Here is a 25,329-nt window from a genome sequence, read left to right on the forward strand (position 1 = left end):
GAGTGAAACATAAACAAGTCAGAGTGAAAGGCAGTAAAAAAGGGGGGCGGTGGCGTAGAGCAAGTGGGTGTGGCAAAACAAGTGCATTAAAAATGAGACAGAGTCAGTTATTATATTTGTTCGCTTGGTCTTTCCCTCTTTCTTTCTTTTGTTTTGTTAGTTTCCGTTTCCGTTTTGTTTTTGTATAAATAAACATGTCTGGATATAAGCCGTAATAATATAATGTTTGTTTGTGTGTGTGTGTGTGTGAGTGGTATAAAATCCTATATCAAACTTCATAAAAATCACAAGTTTGTTAAACATTTGAAAGAAATTTATCCTAGTATCTACCAATAAATGCCCTCAAAAACGATTTAGAAATGGAACCAAATATATAAAATAGTTTAGTCTTCGTAGGTCATCAAAACGATAAGAGCAAAGTTATAGATAATTTAGAATGTTCGTTTCGGTTCTCGGAATGACGGAGATTAAAAAATATAGTAAAAAAAGTTAACAGGATGAAGGATGGTTTAAGAACTGATCTATAATAGAAATTCATGTTATTAAGTCATCAAAATTATGTGAATTTCAATATCTTGACACAAACGGACTCACATGACTTTTCTGGAATTTGTTTATTCCTATAAACCTCATGAGTTTTAAGCAATTGTCTTTTAATTCAACAAATAATTAAAACTGATAGTTTTTGGAGAATTTTAGAAAGCTTAAAAAGAGTGTAAAGAATTCATGATGTAATGAGAAATGCCAATATGTGCCTTGAGATTCCTTCCAATCTTAGGGGGATAAAGAATACACATCTAGATACCTGGTATACGAAACTCTTTAAAATTTTAATCTTTTATCATTTAAAAGGAAAACTCAACAGAGATCATTAACGCGTGTAGAAAATCTAAATGATATTTCTATGCCACGTAGACATTGCAATAACTCAAGAAGTCTTCCACTTAAATATGAGATCCTGAGTGATAAGTAACTATTAGATAACATTAATTGACAAAAATACATTCAATGCGAAAATCGTGTACAAAAAGTAAGTTAAAGTAAAATCCACTCCTGTTTTTTTCAATCTTTTCTTCTTGTTGTCCAAGGAGGTGGCAACGCGTGGTCTTCTTCAATGAGAAAATATAAATATTATAAAGCCCGATGAGTGTTCTTTGGACTATGGGGATTTTAGAAAGAATGAAACATTATGTGAATTGGCCAACCGTTGGTGGCTCTAAAGCTTTGGTGAGCCATTTCAATTATCCGTCCCTCCCCCTAACTGAATAAATGGGGTAATAGTTTACATGGAAATCCACAAAAAACTGTTGAAATGCTTGGTTGTTTATATTTAAGAAATTCATTAACCTTCTTTTGAGGAACTCGTAAATACGATGGCGAAAAACCGAAGGACTACTTATTAAACCAACATTTGAAAGTTTATTTGAACAGACATCACCTAGACGAGACTCTTTTGAGTCTCCTTTCCTTATGCATTTGAAACTGTTTCATTTAGAGTACTTTAAGATAATGTGAGGCTAACAATTGATTGATTAGAAATATGACTCTATAAGAAGTCAAAATTGATTAGTAGAAGGACTCATAAGCAACTCAAAAGGAGAAGACGATGCTAGGGGGCCATGTGCTCCTGACAAAGTAAACATTCAAATTGAGAAAATCGACTCCTTCATGACTCTTCTAATTGGAAAGAGGATACGAAAGTCCATAGATTGATATAAAACGCCCTTGATTATGATGTGTTTGTTTGGTTTGTTTATCCTAGATCATTTTCAAATGTGTTTTGCCATACTTTTTCAATCTGAGAACTCTTATTAATGATTGAAATTTGTATTTAAACTCTTTACTTTTGTGATTGTTGCTAAACGAAACGGAATGAATGAAACCCAAATATCTTTAACCATTATTCCAAACGACATTTCAACTAATATTGTTTATGAACTTATGAAATCAGGCCTTATTTGGAATATCTTGTGACATCAGTTGGATAAATGCTTAAGCAAGTGTTGGGCATAAGACGTAACATCTAATAGTGGTCTGTCGATAATTGGCCGGGATGAAAGTGGCTTAATGTAAATTTGTGTTTTGGTTTCTTTTTCTTTGGTTGATTACTTACAGATGGATTTGGCATACAGCGTCGCATTTGTTCTGAACTTCGATACGATGGACTGTAGCGTCCTGGAAAACAACTGGGCGCTGACATTTTCATTTTATCCGTTGTCGAATACATCGACATTGTCATGCAGCCGCCGACGAAATCCTCCTCCAGTTTGAACGCCCTTGAGGCGTCGAATGTTGTTGGCGAATAAATTTTGAAGCACTTACTTTAACAACTTGACCGACTGTCCTGGCATGCAGGACAGGATAATTGTGAATTTTATAAATATATATGTCTATATATATATGTATAAGATCAAATATATATACACATATATATATACGATTAGTTGAAAAACAATGAACAAAAAGGTTTTTGGATTGGATCCTATACCCTTTGCCTTTTTTCTTTCTTTTTTTTTTTTTTTTTTGCTTTTTTCTTTGATTATTTATCTTTCTTTCTCTCTCTTTTTCACTTGATTTTCTCTTTGTTGGTTTTGAGCACTTTCTTTTTTTTGTATTTTTCTTATTATTTTTCGCTGTTGTTGCTGTTGTTGTTGTTGTTGTTGTTGTTGTTTTGGCTTATGGACGAGTTTTGCGGTTTAGACAACTGAGAAAAAAATCACAAGAAAAAAATCAGGATGTTGCTTTGCATTTAGCCGACGCGTAAAGGACAAAATCACGACCAAAAATCAAATGAAATCATATCAAACGGCCAAGTTAAGCGGCAAATCAAAAGCCAAACACCGAAAAGGACTTTTCTTTTTGTTGTGTTGTTGTTGTTTTTAATACTTTTTTTTTTTTTGTTTGTTGGTCCCTTTTGGGCAGTTCCGTTTCCGTTTTGTCAAGTTAATAATTCCAAATTGCGCCGACGATACTGATCCTTGGACTTTTGTGTGTGTTTGGATGCAGTTCCGTTCCGTTTTTCGTTTTTGGTTTCAGTTTCGATTTCGGTTTCCGTTTCCGGCGTTTTTAGCGTATGCGTCACTGGCGTTTACACGTTTAGCGAGAACGCGCGACAATGCAATAATTTTTGTGTTCGTTTCGGCGTCGTGACCGAAGAAAGAGGGAACCCCAACAAAACAAAAACAAATCAGGCAGAAGAAGGCGCAAGCCAAGCCTAGCCCCGAGAGCCAAGCAAAGCCAAGCCAAGCTTTAAGCCTCCTAACTCCTGGCTGCTTGTCCTTTTTGGCTGTTCTTTGCACAACACACGGGAGTTATTTTCCTCTATCGTTTGCTAGGCATTCATGTGGTAGGGTGTGTGTAGGTGTGTGTATAGGTGGGTGTGTGTGTGTGCGTCTGTTTGTGTATGTGTGTGTGTGTGTGTGTGTGTGTGGTGTGTGTGTGAGTGAGTGTGTGTGTGTGGTAGTGCGTCTAGTTAACTGTTTGTCCAGCCGTCGCCTGCTCAGCTGATATTGGCCTGCATGTAATTGTATCCTGCTGCTGCTACTGTTTGATGCTTGGTTATCCTTATACACGCCTTCAACTATTGTCGAAACTAAACGCAAGCGAACAGATTTCACAACTAGACAAGCGCGCGTGGTGTTGTGATAAAGAATTCTATGATGAGTTTCGCTAACTTCAGAGTTTATTTCTCCAAATGGGGAGGACATGTTTTCATTATTTATCAGCGTGGGCGTGTCCAATGTTGAGCCGTGTCGTGCCCAGTCCGCCCAAGCGCCACCCCTACAAAATGGCTTTATATAAGCGCTGATTGGTCGCCTTGCCACACAGAGCCGGCAACAGCGGCGCTTTCGTTCAGCTGGAATTGGACGAGCGAACGTTTTGTGTCTCTACCTGAGTCCTGGCTAGGCATAACTTGACGAAGTCTGCCATCCAGTGGCAGAGCCAGCGAGTGGGTCAGAGTTTGCGCAGTGTCTTATTCCCTTTCCTTCATTCCCGCCGCCAGGACGAGACTCTCATGCGATTTGGTCACTCGCTGTCACTCTCTCACACACACACCCTGTAAGTAGCTTTCCCTGTCTTTCTTTCTCTTTCTCTCTCTCTTTCTGCCTAGCTATTGCGAGTTGTAAGCATCGCAATGCCCTGCGTCCGGCATATGGCACAATTTTTTGGCACTGGCGTTAACAAAAGGCACAAAACGACGCCAACAACAGAAGCAAGCACAAGGGGGGTTAGAAAGAGGTAGAGGGGCAGAGCCAGGAGAGGTAGAGGTACAGGTACACCATAGAAAGTAAGAGAGAGATAGAGAGATAGACTGAGCCAGAGAGAGACTTGGAGGCCGAGGGCATATATGAGGCCTACTCATAGTTGTTGTTGTTGGGCTAGTGTAACTGTTAAAAGCATGCAACATTGCTAAACAATTTTACAGGGTGTCTCCTCTAAAGCCTACCTAATCATACTGACAGTTGTCTGATTTAACGGGTGTCACAATCAGAGACTTTAAAATTGCTCTCTCTGTGTCTGAGGGAATCTCAGAGATCTCTTCTTTACCGAGACTAGATATTCTTTTGAAATATTTTTACTAATCTTATTGTAGTAGCTAGTCTAGTAGATCAGCCCTCGACAAGTTCTTCTGGCAGTAATTTCAAATCAAAATCGTCCAGAATGTAGACTTGAAGGTAACCACAGATAGACACAAAGTATAAATGAGTAATGGAGATATAATCTTAAATATTTACTTAAACTGAATAAAATATTCAATCCATGAAATTCAACACAATATTCGAATCAATCCAATTATGCATTGAAAACACGAGTGTTCAACAAATAGAGTTTATCATGAGTATATTCGAATAATTCAAAATGAGAAGGTGTATTCATACTGATTGAATGCTGTTTTTGTGTTTCTAGTCCAGCAAAGCATTCACACCTATGACGACTTTTGCTTGGAATGAAATTTGGCACCATATTCTAATGAATACTTTCGAATATCTTTGCATAGACAACTTTTGGCTTTTTAAGGTAGAAATAATGAATGGGACATACAATTCGTTTTGATTCGAATGCATATTAGTATTGTCAGTAAAGGATATAGGTGTAGGCAAACAAGGACTAGCAACTATGGCCTTCAGCTTAGAAACACCCGGATTCTGCTCGAGTATATAGGATCATTATTATTTTCATTGGAAATACTTTTAGTAACTAGTAATTCACATTTGTTCACAGATGAGTTAGTAGGTTCATGAATTAGTTGCCGCCCTCAGTGGCGCCATCTGTGTTTCGCAGTTCTTTCAAAAGGACTTGGCTTGAGTGTCCTGTGAAAAGCTTTTAGTTGAGACTCTTTTAACCCCTTTTAAGCTCGTTGAAATTATAGAAAGAGCTTAAAGCTTAGATGTGAACGAATCCTTTGAATCCTTGTTTCTATTTGTATATAGGGTTTTGTTTTTATTTCAGTTTCAAATTTGTACAATTATCTAATATAATCATAAATTAACGTTATTTCATTTTTTTCATTTGTTTTCTTGTGTTTTTTTGCTTTGTAGAATTGTGTATAAAACTTTTTACAAGGATAGTCTAATTGTTGTTGTTGTTGTTGTTGTGGTTGTTGTTGTTGTTAAAGTTACTAATCAGAGCAAAATATCAATGAATATATATGTATGTAGATATATACATACATACATACATACATATGTATGGATGAGCGATAAAGCGATAAATGAATTTCATAAATTCGTTCAGGAATCATAATACCTTTTTCCTCCACATTTTTGAACTATATGTAAATATATATATATATACAAATATATATATATAAATAGGTATAAAGAGCTAACAAAACTTAGACACAAAAAAAAACTAGTTGTAGTAGTAGTAGTAGTAACTAATATTAGGCTATAAGCTTATGCTATTATTTGGCTATAAGCAAACGATAAAATGCGAAAACAATTTGGTTTTGGTTTTGTTTTTGCTTTGATTTGGAAGAAGGCGCACACAGTGTGGGGAAAAGTGGATCCAAAAAGTAAGGTCTAAACTATCTATCCTATTGCAATTTGATTCCATCATTGAGATCTATGGTCCTATGTGAAATATAAACTGTAAGTTATTATTATTGTAATTATAATTATTACTATTACTATTTGATGCATTGCAGTCATTTTGTGTGGAACGAAGGAAGAAAACTTTCAGGGGTTTGGGATGGGCAAGGACTAGGGCAAGGGCAAGGGCAAGGGCGTGGCATGGAATATATTGATAAGGATGTTATTGCTATGGTTGGTATTGGTGGTACGTATTTGGTTTCTTTTTTTCCGTTTTTTGTGTCGTTTTTGTCTCCATTTGTCTGTTCATTGCACGTTGCTCCATAATCGTTGCTTTCGTCTCGTTGTTGTCCTTATTGTTATTCCTGTCTGCCCAATTGGCCGTAGACCAAACGTTTACGTGTCTGCACCTCCATTCGCATGGCATCCGTATAGGGGTCAAAGGATAATACACGTTTCTTACGCCTAAAAATGCCCTCTTTGCGCATCAGAGCACAACGCATCAGCTGCTCGTCCACAGGATATTCAAGAAATTCCAAAATTGCTCGCAATTCACGTTCGGTATGATGGACCAAATCATCATAGAATACAACCTTAATACTGCCAGTAAAATTACGGGCCCAGCTAAGATTCATTAGCTCCCAGCCCTTTAGCTTGTTGCTAACAAACTGTTGCCAATCTGTCAAAATAAACCAAGGGCAAAAGTAATAATTAATCGGTTTGTATGGAATGGAATTTCATTTGGACATACATTTGCCTTTGGTACGCTTGTAACGATCGGGTGAGGCGAAACCAATGTGGCCGCCACTCTGCCGATTAAACTCGGCTATAATGGCCTTCTCCGGATCGCGGACCAGCAATATGGCCTTGGAGAACGGAGCCCAAGCCTTGGAGCCCCATTCGTGTGTTTTCACTAATAATACTGAGCTATTGCAGACATTTTCGGCCGGAAATCCGGTCTTGAGCAGTCCATAATCCTTATAGATGCTGCCCGTGAGTATGCCAGTCGCTTGCTGCAGCAAATAACGCAACCAAGTGTTGCCACTGCCCGGAAAACTGGCCAAAGCCGTTAGCATGGGCATGGCCATTGGTGGCATTAATGCCTCGCCATCGCTGCTGCTGCTGCTGCCGAGAATGCTGCTGGGCAGGGCAGCTGCTGGAAAATAAGAAAGCAAAAGAAACCTCTTAATTACATTCATCATCTTAACAAGTCTTAGTCTTAACGTTTTTAACCACATTTGTACCCTGTCTAGGGTGCTTTATTGCTAATCCATAAAATCTCTCTGTCTGGCAATCAGTCAGTCTATTTTTATGTATATATCCTTGCTAAAAGGTTATATTAATTGTGGTTAGAACGTATAGGAGAAGGAACCGTCAAGTATATAGAGTATATATATATTGATCGACAACGGAAGAGTCACAAACTTCGACACGGCCAAAGTTAAACATTAATGTGGGTTATTTCATGTTTACTTACTGAAAAAATCTCCAGCCTTGTAATCTGTATAGTTTGGAAGATCACGATTTATATATTTGAGATCTCGACACCAGCGTATGGTCATCTTGCGGCTAGGCATAGGAAATCGGGGACTATGAAAGCTGGGAAACTATACCGAAAGTAATCAAATTTGAGACCAGTCCAAATTTGTAGTTATAAACACACACTTACCTCGGCAAAACGCTCGATCCGTGTGCGTTTTGGATGCGATCCAGGTATATTGTTCATGGATAGAAATAAAACGCCGCCTATGTAGATGATGATGGTTGCCGAGACACCGAAAAAGCGCCAGCCTTGTAGTGCCATAACGCCGCCTTTGCATTACTGAAACCAAAACCAACAGAACACTATTACAAGGATCGCAAAAGGCACTCGAAACCCGAAGCCCACACCGAAAAGAACTTATTGAGATATGCACAAATATTTCCATTCGTATTCATCGAATATAGATATGTTAATATATGCATGTAGAATCTAATAGAACATTGTTTTTTTCGGCTTAGGCCTAATGAAACTAATTAAGTTGCCTCTTTCGTAAAACCTCTGTCTGTCGCCATAATATACGAAATGTTGTTGATTTTGTTATGACAACGAAACAAAAACAAAAACAAAGGCAAAAATAAAATGTGACAAGGACCTTTTTCCTCAATAGAGAGGAGAGCGTATGGGTAGGTAAGTAACCCCGGACAACAAACCACGATGACAACAAAAACAAAAAAAACCGAAAAAATTAAGGAACACTCTTCAAAAAAAAAGAAGGCAAGGAAAATAGAATGAAATAAAAGAAGCAAACAAAAAAAAAGCCTTGTCAGGCCTCTTGGCCAAGAGAAATTCCTTGAGTTGCATAAAACGCGCACGAAATCCACAAAAGCGCAAATACATACTGACATCCATAAACTCATAGATACAACCTTACACACACACACACACACACACACATACAATCTCACATAATCATAGATACACATACATACATACATACTCGTACAATATATGCGAAAGACAAGCAGCTAAATGCGAAAATTTATGCAACAGCTGGGGATAAAATTGGCGAGGGTTGCTTTAAAAGATGTTCAGATTAAATCATAAGTACATATTGCATTCTAATTATTTGTCAATCTAAATGTTATTTGATTTCAAATACACATGATTAACTGAATCCTTTGAAAAGTTCTAATAATATTCACATTTAGGCAATTCGTTTTAGCTTTGTGTCATTTTGTCACTGAATGTTGGGAATGTCAATTTTGAGGCTTTGAAAGGAATTGAATAATTACAGAATTTCGGATCCCTAATTCTATTCATTTCATGTTCTTTAGTTTCCTCTTTCATGGCTTTGACAATCTATTGGATGAACCCTCGCTTATGGAATCTCTTCTAGCATTAAGCCCAAAAACTAGTTCATATTAAAACAAGGCCAAAAACAAAAAAAGACACAAAAACGTTAAAGAAAAATCGACTAAAGCCAACTGACTAATCGTTTCATTGAAGCTAAGCTAAAAAAGGAATGGAAATCAAGATAAAAGCTTTACATAGCAAAACGGAAGAGCGGAATGATGGACAATAGTTTGATTGTTTTACGGCATTAAATCAGACAATAGAGAGACCACCACGCATATTAGCACACCGAAAATTATTATGATGGGGAGCTACCCCCCCACCTCGCCACATATTCCCCACAGAATGACCATACAGAGAAACCCCCAAAGATCGACCTCACCGAGAGTTTGGTTTGCTCTTGTTGTGTTTGATTTGGGGCGTATTTTACATAATAATTAAGAGGCGGTTGTTAGGCGTTGGATAAGTATAATTGAGGTGCCCTCTACACAGAAACAATGTGGGGTGGGCAGAGAAGGTGTGGTGCGGTGGTGGCAAACCACTTAAAATACAGAAATATATTCAATTTTGATGGGCATATTGATGATAGATCTGTAGGTTCGAAAACGACCTTTCTGTGTTGGTCGATTCAAAACATTAGAAATCAAATTAAATAAACAATACGAAAAATCTCTTGAGTACACACACACACACACCACACACCCTCACGCACACGAACACAGGCACAAACACACGCATGTGAGTGAAATGTAAACAAATAATTTGGTTTCGACCAAATTTTCAACTTACCGATTCCGATTTCCCCTTGTCCTTCTTTTGCACGTGAATATGCCTAAGAGGGAGTCTTAATGCCAAAGGCTAGAGAGAGAGAGAGAGAGACACCCAGAATCGAGAAAAAAACAACCACAACAACAAAACGACAAAAGAAAATTACAAAAAAAACAAAAAAAAAAAGTTGAAACAAAAAATACCGCTACATGACACAGATAACTGAATTTAAAGCAGAAGACGTTTTCCTTTCCTTTTATTTTTTTGGTGCTCTCTCTCTCTCTCTTTCTCTGCCCCTCTCTCTCTTTCACTCCCTCTAGGTGTGCAGGTCTCGCAATGTTTACTATTTATAACTACGTATAGCAATCAAAAATTGTTGTATAAATTTTAACTAGATTTTTATTTGAAATTTTTTATTTATTTCTAATTTGTTTGTTCAATTTTTCTTTATGTATTTTTTTTTTTTGGGGTTTTTTGTTGTCTTTTCCTTTTTGTATTGTAGCAGCCGTTGCACTACCGACTGCCTAAGACCTTCTGCTGCTGCTCAGCATCGCTTCGGGGGGTGAAAGCTCTATGAAAACCGTACGGCAAAGTGTTCTGGCCAGAGTTGCCACACTGTTATGCAAAGAACCATCCCCTGGTTGGTTGTGTTTGGTGGTTGAGTGCTCAGCTGATGATGATGACTGTTTACTCATGCCGCAAGAAACACACACACAAATATTACGTATACGCACTGCGCTTGCGTTATGAAAATTTGAAATTGTTCTTAAGCTTTTTGCGGTTAGAAAGCTATGCATACCGTTAAGCATAATACTTTCAAAGCTTTAGCTGTCTGAGTAAGTATCTAAAGTTAGAGGTCACATAGTCATGTTGATTTTCATGTAATTTCCATGGAAATTATCCTATTTATTCTGAGACACGTTGAGAACAACCTAATTTTCATACAATTTCATTGAGAAATGTCGATAGAGAATTCCAGAATTAAACAAAAGACCAAAGCCAAAATCAAAAAATCATAGATCTACAACAAAGATGCTGAAAAACAAACAAAAAATTTCCATATCAAGTCACTTGAGAGCCGGCAAAATCAGAATTACCACTGCATATCTCATTTTGCTTTGCATTGCCGATCGTCATAATGTTATGACATATTGTCTTCCTATTTTTAGTTCGACTCCACATCTTATGCTCATCCAAAATATGTTTACATACATACATAATGTGGTAATCAATTATAAATATACGCAATAAACAAATGTTTATGTTTACGCACATTCACGTATTCATATAAACATATCCATGAGCTGGGAAGCTGGGGCTAAGCCAGCGTGAGACCGCTGAGCCAGCGCTCTCCCCATCTTTAATAGAGGGCCATAGCCGAGGCATAGGAAAAACTGAAAGAAGAATAAAGTCTATCTAAAATATCCAAGCAAACGGCACTGACATTATACATATATCCTTTGCTAGCTCATAATCGGTATTTGAAAGAGATCGGTGGGTCAAATCGGAAATTGCGAAGGGAAGAGTCGATCAGTTTCATTGGCCATCCCCCCTAAGGATTCGTCTGCGCTTATTCATTGTTCAGAAAGTATTTATAAATACCTTTTAAAATAATACAACATTTTATTAAATTTTATGTTTGTATTTTTATAGTGGAGTGTGTTGTTGTTGTTGTTTGTTTTTTGTTTAGCTGGTTTTTAGTTAAATACATTTTCTTGTTCATATTTTTTTTCTTTTTTTTCACCTTGGTTGCATTTGGTATAATTATTTTTATGATCATTTTGGGAGATTTCTGATTTCTTTGTTCAACATAATGGTGTTGTTGTTGTTGTTGACATTATTTTGTTGTTTGTGTTGGTTGTTGGTTTGTTTATTAGCAACATCATACCATATATTTGGTGAGTAAAAGTTGATATGATGCATAGATAGAAAAGAGAGAAGAGATTTGGCACACTAAAAATTTTCAAATTTCCTCCATATACACATTTATTATTTTCTCTCTCTCTCTCTCTCTCTCTGTTTTATCTCCTGTTGTAGTTGTTGTTCTTGTTAATTTCTTTTTTCTTCTTGCATTTCTTTAACACGTGCTAATTTCTCATTCGTATTTAGTTTTAGTTTTAGTTTCTTTTTTTTTTTTTTGCATATAATTTTAACTTTTTACTCTATAAATAATTGTTTTTACTTGCTTTTTGGTTTGGTTTTCTTGTTTTCTTTCTTTGTTATCGCAAAAATTAGACATAGGAAAAAAAAACATTTAAATTTTACACTAAACTCGTGGGACGACGACAACAACAATGAGTCCTATAAACTCATGTTTTGTTCATTTATGTTTTTGTTGTTAGAGCTACCTTAAACTAATGTACAAAAATATTGGTAAACTTAAAGACAAGCAATTTAAAATATATTTATATATAGGTATATATATATGCCATACATATTATATTATACAACAAATACAAATGGAATACTAAACGAGAAAGTATAAGATACACATTTGGTGTAAGGAAAGGAGAGGGTAAGGGTGGGTAAGGGGAAGGGGGAGACATTTAAAATCAGTTCACAAATATGACATTATACACATAATTGACTCACAGAGTAAGTTTAATACACGTATCGAAACTCAAATGGAGGATAAACTAGTTAGATGAGCTAGCTGAAGTGATTTCTCTATATACATGGGTTTTTGTTGTTGTTTTTGTTTTTGTGGTTATATACTCATACAATTGGCAATCCTTCAATATTATTAACATAAAGGTTAATTCTTCGTTTTGAGATTAAGCAAATGAGATCTCGATTGCCGATTGTCTGTTTGTCTATCGGAATCAATGGAACTGGAACAACAAACTATCGATCCATTTTAATCGGATCTTCTTAGTCCTTCTTGCCCATTTAAAGAAAGTTGTCTCATTGTAAGAGTATATTCATTTCGGTTAACCGAAATCCTTTTGTTTTTTGTGTCATAATTAATTGAAATTTCCTCTCGTTTAAACTCGTTTCGTTTTAGGACTTCAAAGGTAAGTTTATCATTTTGGTATTTTGTTTGTTAATAAATAAGTTTGTTTGTTTCGCATTTGTTTTTGTTTTTCGTTTCTTATTTATAAATATATATGTAGTCTGCTAGTTGTTGTTTTTTTTTTTATTTTTTAGAAAAAAAAATGAACCCAAAGAAGAACAAAAAAAAACACAATAGTTTTGTTGTGGTCCCTGGCATATGTATGTATGTATGTATGTAAGTAAGTTGAATCGATTAACCGATACAAAACAGAAGGATAACGAAATACACTAAACTAACACTAACAGAATGGTGAATCCTTAAATAGTTAGGCTTAGTGAAGAGCTCTCTGGCCATTATCATATCTCATATATATATATATTTATATCAAGTGTGTTGTGCTGTGTATGTGTGTGTGTGTGTGTGTGTGTGCGTGGTACATACTTATTAGATTTACATAGATTGGACTGCTTAGCTGGCTGTGACCCATTTTTATTTTGGTTGAACCCATTGAAATTGTTCCTTGAATTTTCGTTTCATATTTTTTGGTTGGTTTTTGTTTGTACAATGCAACCCAGTATATGGCTAAGAATATATATGTATATATATAGTATATATGTATATAGATTATACTATATACATATTGTATATAAGTTTCGTTTTCTTTTCTTTTTGTTTTCTTTTGGAATAGTTTGCCGCGTGCCGCCTTAATGCAAGAGAGATTAAGTTTAGTTTGGTTTTCATTCAACATTCGCTACAAAAAACTCTTGGTGGTATATATGTATATATTGGTTTCAAAGGAGTGAAGTGGATTGGTTTGCAGTGTTCGGACTACGGACTACAGACTACAAGAGATAGAAAGAAGAGGGGGGCTGAGATGTCAGATGTCTAGATGTCAGCTAGCTATTTGTTAGTTTCTAGTAATTTGTATGTTTTTTTTTGTCTGTCGGCCTTTCAAAGTATTCAAACAATTCAAATGAGTTCATTGAACAATTTTACAGTTTTTCATTTGTTTCGTTTTGCATAAATTAGCTTTAAGCTTTTTAGTTGAAATACATATTGTTAGCACTAAACACTACTTAGGAATACATTAGGGAGAGAGTTAGATAGATTGATAGATAGAGTTAGAGACAGAGTGTATGTGTTTCTGTGTGTGTGTGTGTGTGTGTGTCGGTTGTTTCAGAGAGAGTTTCAGTTTGTTTTAGCTCTTGATTGTAGGATTTGTAGGTTTTCCTTAGCTGAAACTTAGATTGAGAGTGCTAATTAGTTAATAATAAGATTTAGGGCTTAGTTAAACCAGAGAACTGCATAAATATTCTACAAATAAAATGCATAAAATTGATGATTGAGTTTCGTTTTATGGAATATTCTTCTAACATTTGATTTAATTAAGAAAAAAGGATATCATTTTGCAGTTTTCTGGCATACATACACTATGGGAGGAGGCTTCAATAACTAGACATACACACACACATATACATATGAATAGTACATATATTTGTATGTATGTATGTGTTCGACTTAAGTTTATATCATAACTCGTTTTCAGCTATCGTTTGTTTGTTTTCTTTACTTTTTTTTTTGGTTGATTAGTATTTAAAACATTTCTTAAATATGTTTTCTTTTTTGTTTTTATTTTTTTGTCATATAAGTATTAAAGCTTTCGGTTTTCATTAGACTAGGTTGTTGTTGTTGTTATTTTTTTTTTTGGTTTTTTTGTTTTATTTTCTGTCTCTAGGTATATTTGTGTGTGTATATGTATATACTTAAAATATATATATATATATTTATATTTTCCCATCTTAGTCTCTAACAGTAAGAGGTACATAATATATACACATTTAATGTTTTTGAATAATAGAGAAAAGAAAAACAATCATTATAAAGAGAGAGCCCATTCGCAGTGATTCCAACCAAGATAACCCTAACTGAGGATAGATCATGCATACAGTTGAATAGATAAGTATGTATATAGCGATTACCATTTCAATTCCGAATCATACTAAAAAACAAAAACAAACATGCTCCAAATGGCATGGACGTTATGTAGGACGGTTTAATGTGGGAATTTTTAACTCACACATGCTAGACACACACACACACACACACGCACGCACACACATACACACAGTCACTCAAAGTAAACTCATTCATTTAAATGGAAATGATTTACACTCGGAAAAAAATCGTCACAAATCTTTAAAAACGTCCTATATACATTTACATAAAAATAACCTAGCCTAGATTTTAAAATTCAATTTCGAAACTAATTTTTGAAGTTCCAAGAGGAAAAGCCAGAGCAAAAGGTATTCGAAATCAGCAAAATCTTTAAAATGTCATTTCAACAGGTTTTTCTTTCATTTTTTTTATTATCGATAAGTCTATATCGAATAAGTTCGTTGATCGTTAATAGTTCGTGCCACCATTGAAAATCGTTTGAAACAATTTTGAACGATCTTCAGTTAAGTCAATTGGATAATAATAATAAAAGTCTAAGTTAATTGCGATATTTGTGTCTTAAAAACCGATAAACTATAGAATGAATTGAATACGCAATGACATCGATTTCGATTTCGATCTCGATCTCTGTGTAATATCGTTCTAGGCACGAGATTATTTGAAAAGAGATGTCCAAGTATCTTACTAAATATTAGAAATCTAATATAACACAACCATTTGAAAACAAAACCAACAAAATTGTACAAATGAAACTAAAAAATAAAGAAACTTTTCCTACATTTCAGTATTTCTAACATTCGAAACTAGTTTCCATATTTTGTTTTCTTTGGTTTTCCAGAGTGTAGTAGATTGAAAATGAAATGAAATCAAAAGGAAACTTTGTGGAATGGAAAAACTCTCTGGTTTAATTTTTCTTTTTTGTGTTTAAAAACTATTCATATCCATGTGTTATACATATATTCATTTATATATATAGATATCCATTCTTTTTATTCGTTTTTGGAAGAGCTAAGCAGAATATATTTCTATATGCTGCCCTTTTTGTCCCAACATTTAGGTTGTATCGGTGCCATTGTTGTGGTTGTTGTTGTTGTTAGTAATACTGCCCGGAATTGCTTAGAAATTTATCCAATTGGAGGGTTATTGATCGAACATACATACATATATTGATTATAATGATTATAGTTCTCAAAGCTTGTCTTTATCACGATCGATGCTCATTGCTTTAAAAATTCCCCGTCCAATGCCATAACGTAAATTAAACTGGTCGAGACTGGACGCCCTTGGACGTTGGCTGCCACTTTGAATGGCAGCTCTAGCTGCAGCTTCTCCACTGCCAGATGCTGCCTCCGTTGAGGTGGCTAGAGTGCCCGAGCTACCAGCTCCTAGGCAACTGCCGCTTAGCTGCTGTTCATTTGACAAATCCGTCTCGCTGATTTCCGTTTCGGTATCGCTGAATTTGCGACGTCTGCGCAAGAATGTGCTGCAATGTTTTAGCTCGCCAAGATTATCGGTTAGGGAGAGTCCACGTTTGCGTTTCTCTTGCCTCTCCATTTCGGCGGCCAGCATTTGGACTTCCCAGTCGTTTGGGCCATGGCTTCTAGATACTAAGGCAGCTCCCGCATCCGTTTCCCCATGGCCATCACCTTCATCATCTTCATCGTCTTCCTCGGCTATGTTCAGTTTACTCGATGACGAACTTGAGCTAGAACTCTCGCCAATGTCCAAGATAACGCTGTCCGAGAGACGTGTCAGATTCCCCGTAACATCGGCCACCATACGAGTTGGACCCACAGAGCTTCTCTCTTCGCTTCCACTCCAATCTCTATAGCCAATACGACTGCCTCGACCGTTCCCATTGCCATTGCCATTTCCATTGCCGTGGGCTGTATAAAAACTGGGATGACTTTGGGCATGACGTGTGGTGAGATTGCCTGGACCCGTGTAATAACTACTCGGACAATTCAGAGCATTCGCCGAGGCAGCATGATGATAACGACTTGGCCTCGAGCCAGGACTGGGCGATATACTCCGCCTGCCCTGAATGGGCGGTGATGAGGTAAATACAGTATCTAAAGAATCGCCTCGCTGAAATATCATCATCATTATTATTATCATTGTCAGCATTTGTTTTTATTCACTGATTCGGACTCACCATAAATAAAAGCTCTGCCGAGGAGCCGGAACTACTGTTGTCGTCTTCACATGGTTCATCGTCATCCACCGATATCTGTGACATCTTCTCACGCTTCTGTCGGCGAGTTATCAACGCGGCTGCGGATGAGGATGATGTGGTTGACTTTTGTTCGATGGTCCGCAACTTTAACTGTAATTGGGCTATTATGGCATCTCGACGTCTCACCTCACCGGCCATGCTAGAGAATTGTGTTTCAAATTTCGAATGCATTTCGTTCATATGAGTTTTGATCACATGATTAATGCCGCTCAGTATCTGATTAAAATAGTCCTGAGCTTCTGGAAATCCTTGAAAAACAGATTCAATAAGAAAAACCAAGAGATTAGTAAGATTAAGTAAGCCAAAGTGAGGGATTAGTGATTTAAGTTAAAGGCACTTGGTCGCACAAGTTGGTTGTAGTTTTTCTTGTTATTGTTGTAGCTAATCTTGCATTGTGATTTGAGAGTGATAAGTTAGTAGACACTACAATCGAACGAACGTTCTTTGCCACTACCAAAACACTTTGGATACGCTGTTGGTATTTTGAATTGTTTTTGTGATTCTGTGGTAAGCAATTTACTTGGTTATAGTCCCAAAATCAAAAAAGAATATAGGTATATATACAATTACAGTTATTTACAGGTTACAGAATACATACGTTACACACATTCCTTGCGATCATCGTTTAAAATTCAAATAAAAAAATGTCACAACTCCATCACAAAGCTGTGTGTGTGTGTGTGTGTGTGTGCTTGTGTGAGTGTATTGGTGTGTGTCAGTTAGTTAAAGGTATTTACAAGAAGCATTTTGGCTAAAATTATTATTTAATGTAGTTGCACATGCTCGGCTCAAGAATTGTGGGGCGTTTCACTCCAGTGGACAGTGTTCCATTCCATTATCGTTTCGTTCCATTTTTGGCGTGTGTGTGAGTAGCGTGCTTGTGCGTGACTGTACCTACTTGAGCTAGCGACGCTCGAGGATCTATGTAGCTGGAAAAATATCCTTAAAGCTAAATGTGCAAAAGTGAATGGATGAACTTATACTAAAATATATGTACATGGGTACTAGGTAAAGCATATTTGTTTTTCTCGCGTATTTACACTTGATTGGAGGGGGTTGGTAGGGGTTGATGGGTGAGGGAGCCTCCATCTTGCTTGGAGGACTTAATCCAAATAAATAAACGCACTTAGTTATCAACTGAGAGGAAAAAAAATGGAATTCAAACTAGTTGAATGTTTAGTAAGCGGTTTTTTAAAGCGCTAATCATGCAAAAATATTTGCCAAATGTGTAAAGTTTGAATTTGAGCATAAGTCAGCCTTAAAATAGAGTTCAAAATGAAGAGAGAGAGAGAGAGAAAGCTAGAAATAGGGGGGCATAGAGAAAGAGAGAGAGACAAACTGTGTGTGTTGTTCTTGAGGCATGCGCAGAACAGAGATAGAACAATGTATGGATCAACATAATGTAGAAACAGTTACAGTAGAAGGATCAGAGGATCAGCAAAACAAACAAAAAAACAGAAAATGAAAAGAAAAGTACAGTTTCAGCAGAGAAAGATTGAAGCGGAAAGATTATTGGTTAGAGTAGAGATCAGATAGATTGTTTAGGCAAGTGTTGCTGCTCGGTTGCTCCTGTTGTTTTTGTTGTTGTTGTTTTAGTGTTCGAAGGATTGTCATTGGTGAAGCGAAAAATAAAAATGAAGGAAAAATGGAAATTCGTATATTTACCTTCCAACTTGGGAACCTGAGCGACACTTGTCGTTGTCGTTGATGTGGATGAAGCATTCATCGTATTCTGTCGAAGCTGCAAACTCAAATTCAAATCTGTGGATGTTGTGGTAGACTGTGAGAGAATTTGCTGCTGAGATTCAACAATATACGATGCGGTGGCAGATGCGGACGACGACGACGATGACGATGTAATGGCGGCGGCGGTGCCACCTTCGGCACCACCACCACCACCACCACCACCACCAACACCACAACTACTTGACGCAAATGCCGATGGTGACGCGAAACTATCTTGCGGTGAATTTGTTGGCGGATCCGGAACCGCTTGCTTATTCAACACTATCGAACTAACCGGCGCGCGCGCATTTAAATTTACATTCACGTTCACGTTCGCGTGGGAAGGGGCCAAGGCAGCGAACTGACCTTGACCATCCTCCTCTGGATCTTCTTCGGTCAATTTGGCACTTGCGGGCGGGCTAGAAAGAGTTGAATGGAATGTTACACTCTTCAAGAGCTTACTGTGCCTGGCCACGTACCCTTCCAAGGTTGGCTCCCTGGGCAGGCCCCTGGACAGGGACAGAGACAGAGATGAGGGTTCATTTGCCTCTGGGGCATCGCCACTGCTCGTTGGATTGTTGTTATTATTACTCTTCTGTAATTTCTTCAAAATACTCTTCAGCTTGCGTCGCTCAACAGTTTCATTCGATTCAGGACTTAGTGGTAGGGGCAAATATTGCAATGCTTGCCGTTGATAATTGCTATCCGAGGCAGATGCCGATGCCGAGGCCGAGGCCGAAGTGGAAGTAGAACTTGTATTGGTGGTTGTATTCGATTCATAGGTGCTAACAAATTGTGAATAGATGCCGGATGTATCGCTGTAACAACGATACAATGACTCATTGATGGGCATTTGACTGTTGATACTCGACTTGGAGCAATCCAGACTAAAGCTACGCGTTTGCAGGGCATTCTCCAATTCGACTAACTTCTGTCGTTCATTGAGTATCTTCAGCCGCTTCACAAAGGGCAAGCCGCAATACTCCGGCGATAGGTCGAAGACACTCTGATAGAGTTTGCGACCCTCGCCGATGGCCTCATTGCTATTTGGTTCCGGTAGCCTTTGCTCGGGTTTCTGTGGGCGGGTTGTGGCTGCAGCTGTACAGCTACTCATTTGGTGGCTTCGTGTTGAGCTGGAGCTCGATGTTTGACCATGATGATGGTGACCATGATGATGTCCATGCCCATGACCACTATGCCCTCCATGCTGCTGATTGTAATGCCTGGGCGATCGCGAACTGCGGGCACTGTGATGTCGGGGACGCGAACTCATCCCCTCCATGGCATGCTGCGGTATATTGCTCAACGAGTAATTCTTCAAAGGCGTGCCGTCATCGGGCGATTGACAATTGGTGAGACTTGTGTAGCTAGACGACATTAGTGTAGCGAGTTTAAGCTTGGACCATGGTTTGATGGGTGTGCCATCTGTGTCCGTATCGGATTGTAGTGGAGGAGTAGTACCGCCGAGCCTCAGGGATGGTTTCATTGCTTTCTTTATGGGGTCTATTCCCCCCTCAACAGATGTTCCCGCTGCTGCTGCTGCCACTGCTGTTCCCGAACTAGCCACTCCACTGGCCACTGCAATTGTTGTCGTTGTCGTCTCCTCAGTAGTGGCGTGTTTGGCCACTACGGCCAAAGATTTGGGCGGCTCCTTCTTGGCAATGGCACCAGTCGAGGAGCCCGCTGAGCTTGTACTTGTGCCAGATTGCATTTGCTGGATTTTCTGTTTAAAGGACACCTTCATAATGGGCTTTATCTGAGCCACAGAGGCCATGGCCCCCGATGGTCCGGCTCCGAAATGCGTATCAATTTTACTGCTGATATTCGCCGGAGTGTTCACCTAGCATGCGACAAAGAAGACCATTCAAATAGATTAGTATTTTGAAAGCTAAAGCCAAGTCAAGGTTTGTTGTTGTTGGATTGGACTTGGTTTTGAAGAGGGGTGTGAGGTGGTGGTTAGGGGGTTAGGTTGGGTAAGTTGGGTCATTTAGCTTTACCATAACACCGACTCCGGTCTCAGAATTCGCTTGAGGTTCATTCTTTATTTTCAACTGTTGCAGACGCTGGATTAGGGGAAAGCCTTCGTTGAACTCGCGTTCGGGCTCTTCCTGTATCGATTCCTGCGGCGATAACGTACACGTTACATGTGAGTGAGGTGGAGATTTCTGTGGTGTGGTGGACTTAACAGCTCGCTCTTCGCGATCCTAGTGCAAGACACATAAAGACACATACAAAAACTACTATTTAGGAGCCGGGGATAAATTACACAACAACATAAAGTTTGTATTCATTGTTTTTCTTTTGCATTGTGTTTTATTTTTGCTAAATTCAAAATAAATTAAAAAAGAAATAAAAACTTGATTCATTTTGTCTTCGTATATATGTATGTATGTACGTTTATCTGTGACTTCTTATGTATGTATGTATGGTATAAGTAATGTCTATATATGTGTGTGTGTGTCAGTGTTTGTTAAGGCCAGGTTTAATTCAAGTCTGTTTGTGTATACCATTCAAACAGAAAATAAATATAAGCAACTAACTAATCAATTGAAAGGAAACGCAGACAGCCATAAAGTTATTTCGTTCTACTACAAGCCAGAGGAAAATCAATCACCTTAAGCCAAAGCTGATGAAAGCGAGGAAAATAGTCTAATAATTCTATGTTAATAGAATTCCATAATAATAAGCTGAATTAGAGCCTGTCGAGTTATAATTGTTCTTCGCAACTTTCTATTGAAGTCCTTTCAAATTCACTTTTTATTGAGATCATAAAGTTTAACAGCAAGGCTCAAAATGGTGACCCCAACGTGCACGAAACTCAAAATGGCGGCGAAGTAACTTAAAATGGAGGTCTTAATCAACTTTTTTCTGTCAATGATAACTAATGGACTGATTGCAACTAATCCCCGTAGGAATAAGTTGTGGGGTTTTACTTCTTGTGTTTTTCTAATCTATGTAACGAAATGTTAAATATTTTGTATTAGTTTTAATAGTTGAAAAAGCCTCATCCAAAGGGATCTTCGTTCTATTTTGAACTCTTCTCAGCATATTGGAATGTTTTGATTCTAATTTCTAGAGATCAGCATACGCATTGATCATCTATAACCACTAGAGCCCTCTGCCGATAAGCAAACTTATTTCAGTTGCAGAACCTTGTCTAAAGGGGATGTCCCTATCACTTTTTTTTCATACCATTCAAAATTGTGAGTAAACTATTTTCAAAGTGCACTAAAAATGAAGGAAATTTAATTAATTTAACTGCATTACAGAAAGTTAACCAATAAGCAATAAGTAAAATAAGCAAATCGAGAAAGCGAGTCTATAATTATTAATATAGATAAAAAGAAAAAACGGTGGGCGGGGAGAGAGTGTGTGGGGGGGAGAGTGTGTTTCTTTGTATGAATTTTGTTTATGTCAAGCTTATATTCATTCAATGCCTTAGTCTGTTTTGTCTTAGTTAAAACCATTTAAAGCTTTTTGTTTTGGCGAGGGGAGGAATCGTGGAAAGGAATGTTGAAATGATGATGTGGCATGAGGAGTGATCATCTTGGAGTGATTTGGTAACGTAGTGACTTAGTGGTGGCGGTGGTAGAACAAAAGAACGGTGGAACGGTGGCGTGGCATGGAAAAAATGTTAGTTTAGGCAATGGGCAATGGTATTAGCCTACCTGCTTCTCTTTAAGCAATCGCAGACGTTGCAACAGCGGCAAACCTGCCCCAATGGGACTCGGTGTTTTGTCATGCAGTTCATCTTTGGCCTCGGCGCTCTCCTTGTCGGCACTATCCTTCTCATCGGAACGTACGCGCGACATACGTTTCAGCATGATTTTGCTGCCACGCGGCGAGGTACTATGCAGTGGTTGCATCTCAAGTGACTCGTCGCTTTTGCGTGAAGTTCTGAATGGATGAAATTCGTTAGTGTGAATGACAACTGTAAGGAAATGGACGCATGTCCCACCTGGACTTTTTAAGCACATTACGAAAACCCTTGACATCGTGTTTCAGTTTGTCGACTATCTTCTTGGAGGCACTGTTCTCACTGCTATCACTCTGATGCACTTGACCCTGATGCTGATGTGAATGTGGATGTGGGGCATGCGGATGAGCGGCTGCATATGCCGCATTCTCCTTATCGAGCTGAGCTTTGGCATATTTCTTATTCACACAACGAACTTCCATGAGTCGTTTGCGTCCGAGGGTCTGTAGAATTTCCTGGGCATCTGGGTAGTCTTTCATGGCAGCTAAAACATCCTCACGTGATAGTGAGAAGAGCTCAGAATAGCCCACAGAACGAACATCGGCAGTACGTCTAAAAGAGAGAGAGAGGAGAGAGAATTGAGTACATGATAGGTTCAAACGAAATGCCACACCTACTTGTTCAGACCATCCAGATTGAGGATGCCAATTTCACCAAAAAAATCGCCAGCCTTCATTGTGGTAAGAACCTTGCCTGTCTCGCTAAGCACTTCCAGGATGCCGTCGGCTATAATGAACATCTCACGCGCCACTTCACCCTTACGGCAAATCGAATCGCCGGGCGTGAATATATATGCCTTCATTTTCAGCACCAAATCGTGAAGAAATTCCGGCTGGCACTCTTGGAATATGGTCACCTTTTTCAATACGCTTAGATTAACGTGTAAGGCTAACTCGGTTTTCAATTTATCGGGCAGCAGACCCAAGGCGGTATTTATATCCCCGCCACCCTGAATGCGACCTCGGGACCAACTATAGTCATACCATCGCAAAACACGACGCTTCATTCCACCAGGCACCTAATTGGGAAAGTAAATCAATTTGATTAAGTCCTTAAAAGTCAAATCTTTCTCTCCCTTCTACTTACCTTATGGTGTCTCATATATGTCTTAGCGCCATCTAATAATCGCTCAAACTCCAAACGATTTGCATTACGATTTGTTATCACATTGCCCACTTGGCCCACAATTGTGGCGAAGATAAAAACTCCAATCAAATAACTAACGATCGTAAAAATGTACCTAGTAAATGTGCAAGCAATATTAGAAACAATTTATGGCAAAAATTCCAAAAATGTTAAAGATAAGGGCAACTTAATATGATGCTGAGATAAAGCTTAGGAGGGGATTAAAAAAAATAATAAGAAATATTAAAGAGCAGGTATAAGATAGTTAGGAGAAGGGATTAAAAAGATTGAAAGAAGATAGGAGCAGGTTGTTCTAAACTTCTCCAAGGTGCAGGATATGAGAAACTTAGGAGAAGGTTTAAACGTTAAGGTTAAAAAAGTTATGGGAAGGTTTCATAAATGATGCCTAGGAAAGGGAATAGGAGAAGGTTAGGAGAAGGTTGAGTAAGATTAGAGAAAGGTAGGAAAAGGTATTTAAAAGGGAAGAAGAAATATGGAAGAAGCGGAGGAGAAGTTTAAGAAAAACATAGAAAAAGATAAAGAGATCCTTCTCCTAGGCAGTTAAGAGAAGATTTCATAATGGTTATTGAAAGATAGGAGAAGACAAGGAGAAAGAATGGGAGAAAACAAGAAAAAGAGGTTCAAATTGAAGTTAAGGATTAAATATTAATAAATAAAATTAAAAACCAAAACTGAAACTGAAACTGAAACTCAATCCAAATCAAAGTTTTCGAAAGCTTGAAGTCAGCTTGTATTTAAAATGAAGAAAATAAATATTCAATAACAATTCGCTGAAGGCTGTCGCACGCTTTCGAAAACTTTGATGCCAAGAGACAAAGCGAGGAGAGACTCCCCCCCTCTCTCTCTCTCTCATACACTATTTTTGTTTTAATTGTTTTTTTTTTTTGTTTCGATGCAAGGCCAAAACTTGAATTAAAAGTGAACCAGAACACGGATGGAACGATTAACAGTGGACAGCCCCCAAAATACAAATTGCTTGATATTGATTTTCTTAGAATTTATGATATTTTTTTTTGTCTTTGTTGCTTATCATGTGTGCCGTACCCATAACTCGAGCCAAACTGTAGAAGGCGTGATTTAATGCCACGTCTTGGTATTGATCTGGGGCCGTCCACCGAAAAGTTCGGTCTAAAAACAATAAAGGAAAGAAAGGCAACGTGACCACCACCACTCGAATTCACAGTAGATGACAAAACTTTTTGGTCTTGGCCTTAAAAAAACAACAAAACAAAACAAAACAACAACAAAAGGCAAACAACTTATAATACTCACTCTGCATTCGTTTCGGGCGTTGGCAGATCCCCAATTGTGGTCAGGGTAAGCGTGGACCAATATAGACTTCCCAGATATTTGCGTGTCAGAGTGGCATAGTCGCCAGGTCGATAGGGATAGACCCAATCGCCCTATCAACAGAAAGCAAACATTAACATGAGTGTGTATACACACATACATATACGTATTCTTACCTGAAAACCCTCCGCCTCGGATAGTAAAAAATAGAAACAGCCAAACCAATGGGCCAATATTAACAGGATATGAATTAGATTAACAACGCGCCATAAATTTGGCCAAACTGTTCTACTCTCTACGATGTAATAAAATCTCACAGATCGATAAACCTTTAGAAACAAAAACCAAATCGAAACCAGTTAGAAATACCTTCGAACCGACTGATCAATGTGATCGATCAATTACTTTAAAAAAGCGCGTAAAACGCAAAAGCGGATGTGTGCCCATTTTCAATTGAAGGAGATCCAATGGTATTAGTGCTATCATATCGAAGATGAAATCCCTCGAATGCACATAGTGACAGGCCAGTTTCCTGTCGTCGTATACCTAGAAGTATATATAGATTAATCCCAAACGACTCTCTCGATG

The 25,329-nt window shown here is 37.9% G+C and overlaps 3 protein-coding genes across 14 annotated transcripts in view; all 3 read right to left on the minus strand.

Annotated features, from left to right (window-relative positions):
- Positions 1-3,628, minus strand: part of acj6 (abnormal chemosensory protein 6) — a 29,889-nt gene extending 26,261 nt beyond the window's left edge. For 5 of the 6 annotated variants that reach the window (XM_068302592.1, XM_068302591.1, XM_068302589.1 and 2 more), the window contains exons 1-2: positions 2,887-3,628; positions 2,114-2,704 (exon numbers count right to left, since the gene is read on the minus strand). In XM_068302592.1, the coding sequence (XP_068158693.1) occupies positions 2,114-2,239 (126 nt within the window). In that variant the 5' untranslated portion in view covers positions 2,240-2,704; positions 2,887-3,628. The remainder of the gene's footprint in view (positions 1-2,113; positions 2,705-2,886) is intronic. The other variant, XM_068302588.1, reaches the window with a different exon arrangement.
- Positions 3,629-6,151: 2,523 nt separating this feature from the next.
- Positions 6,152-10,281, minus strand: LOC137586663 (WSCD family member CG9164). 2 transcript variants are annotated; one of them, XM_068302780.1, is made up of 5 exons: positions 9,658-10,281; positions 7,702-7,854; positions 7,510-7,639; positions 6,784-7,188; positions 6,152-6,711 (listed from the first exon to the last, which is right to left on the minus strand). In XM_068302780.1, exons 2-5 carry the CDS (start codon positions 7,834-7,836, stop codon positions 6,392-6,394), a joined length of 990 nt encoding a protein of 329 aa, XP_068158881.1. In that variant the 5' UTR covers positions 7,837-7,854; positions 9,658-10,281; the 3' UTR covers positions 6,152-6,391. The 2 variants fall into 2 exon arrangements, with proteins under 2 accessions (XP_068158881.1, XP_068158882.1); XM_068302781.1 differs by having other exon boundaries at positions 6,784-7,185; positions 9,658-10,279.
- Positions 10,282-15,476: 5,195 nt separating this feature from the next.
- Positions 15,477-25,329, minus strand: part of Cngl (Cyclic nucleotide-gated ion channel-like) — a 42,556-nt gene continuing 32,703 nt past the window's right edge. For 2 of the 6 annotated variants that reach the window (XM_068303294.1, XM_068303295.1), the window contains exons 8-20: positions 25,147-25,287; positions 24,918-25,070; positions 24,724-24,854; positions 24,496-24,579; positions 23,392-23,545; positions 22,923-23,323; positions 22,507-22,857; positions 22,217-22,445; positions 20,546-20,752; positions 19,028-20,388; positions 18,489-18,967; positions 16,743-17,071; positions 15,477-16,675 (exon numbers count right to left, since the gene is read on the minus strand). In XM_068303294.1, coding sequence (XP_068159395.1) covers positions 15,776-16,675; positions 16,743-17,071; positions 18,489-18,967; positions 19,028-20,388; positions 20,546-20,752; positions 22,217-22,445; positions 22,507-22,857; positions 22,923-23,323; positions 23,392-23,545; positions 24,496-24,579; positions 24,724-24,854; positions 24,918-25,070; positions 25,147-25,287 — 4,920 coding nt within the window. In that variant the 3' untranslated portion in view covers positions 15,477-15,775. Of the gene's footprint in view, positions 16,676-16,742; positions 17,072-17,499; positions 17,753-18,488; positions 18,968-19,027; positions 20,389-20,545; positions 20,753-22,216; positions 22,446-22,506; positions 22,858-22,922; positions 23,324-23,391; positions 23,546-24,495; positions 24,580-24,723; positions 24,855-24,917; positions 25,071-25,146; positions 25,288-25,329 lie in introns of those variants that run through there. The other 4 variants (XM_068303297.1, XM_068303298.1, XM_068303296.1 and 1 more) reach the window with 4 other exon arrangements.

The sequence above is a fragment of the Drosophila tropicalis genome, unplaced genomic scaffold, assembly GCF_018151085.1.
Source record: "Drosophila tropicalis isolate 14030-0801.00 unplaced genomic scaffold, ASM1815108v1 contig_158, whole genome shotgun sequence".
Lineage (NCBI taxonomy): Eukaryota > Metazoa > Arthropoda > Insecta > Diptera > Drosophilidae > Drosophila > Drosophila tropicalis.

Coding starts and splice junctions, on each gene's coding strand:
- LOC137586663 (XM_068302780.1), bottom strand. CDS start 7,836: ATGGCACTACAAGGCTGGCGCTTTTTCGGTGTCTCGGCAACCATCATC. Junction 7,189..7,509: donor CAAGGCTGGAGATTTTTTCA/GTAAGTAAACAT, acceptor CTTATTTTCCAG/CAGCTGCCCTGCCCAGCAGC. Junction 6,712..6,783: donor CAAGCGTACCAAAGGCAAAT/GTATGTCCAAAT, acceptor TTATTTTGACAG/ATTGGCAACAGTTTGTTAGC.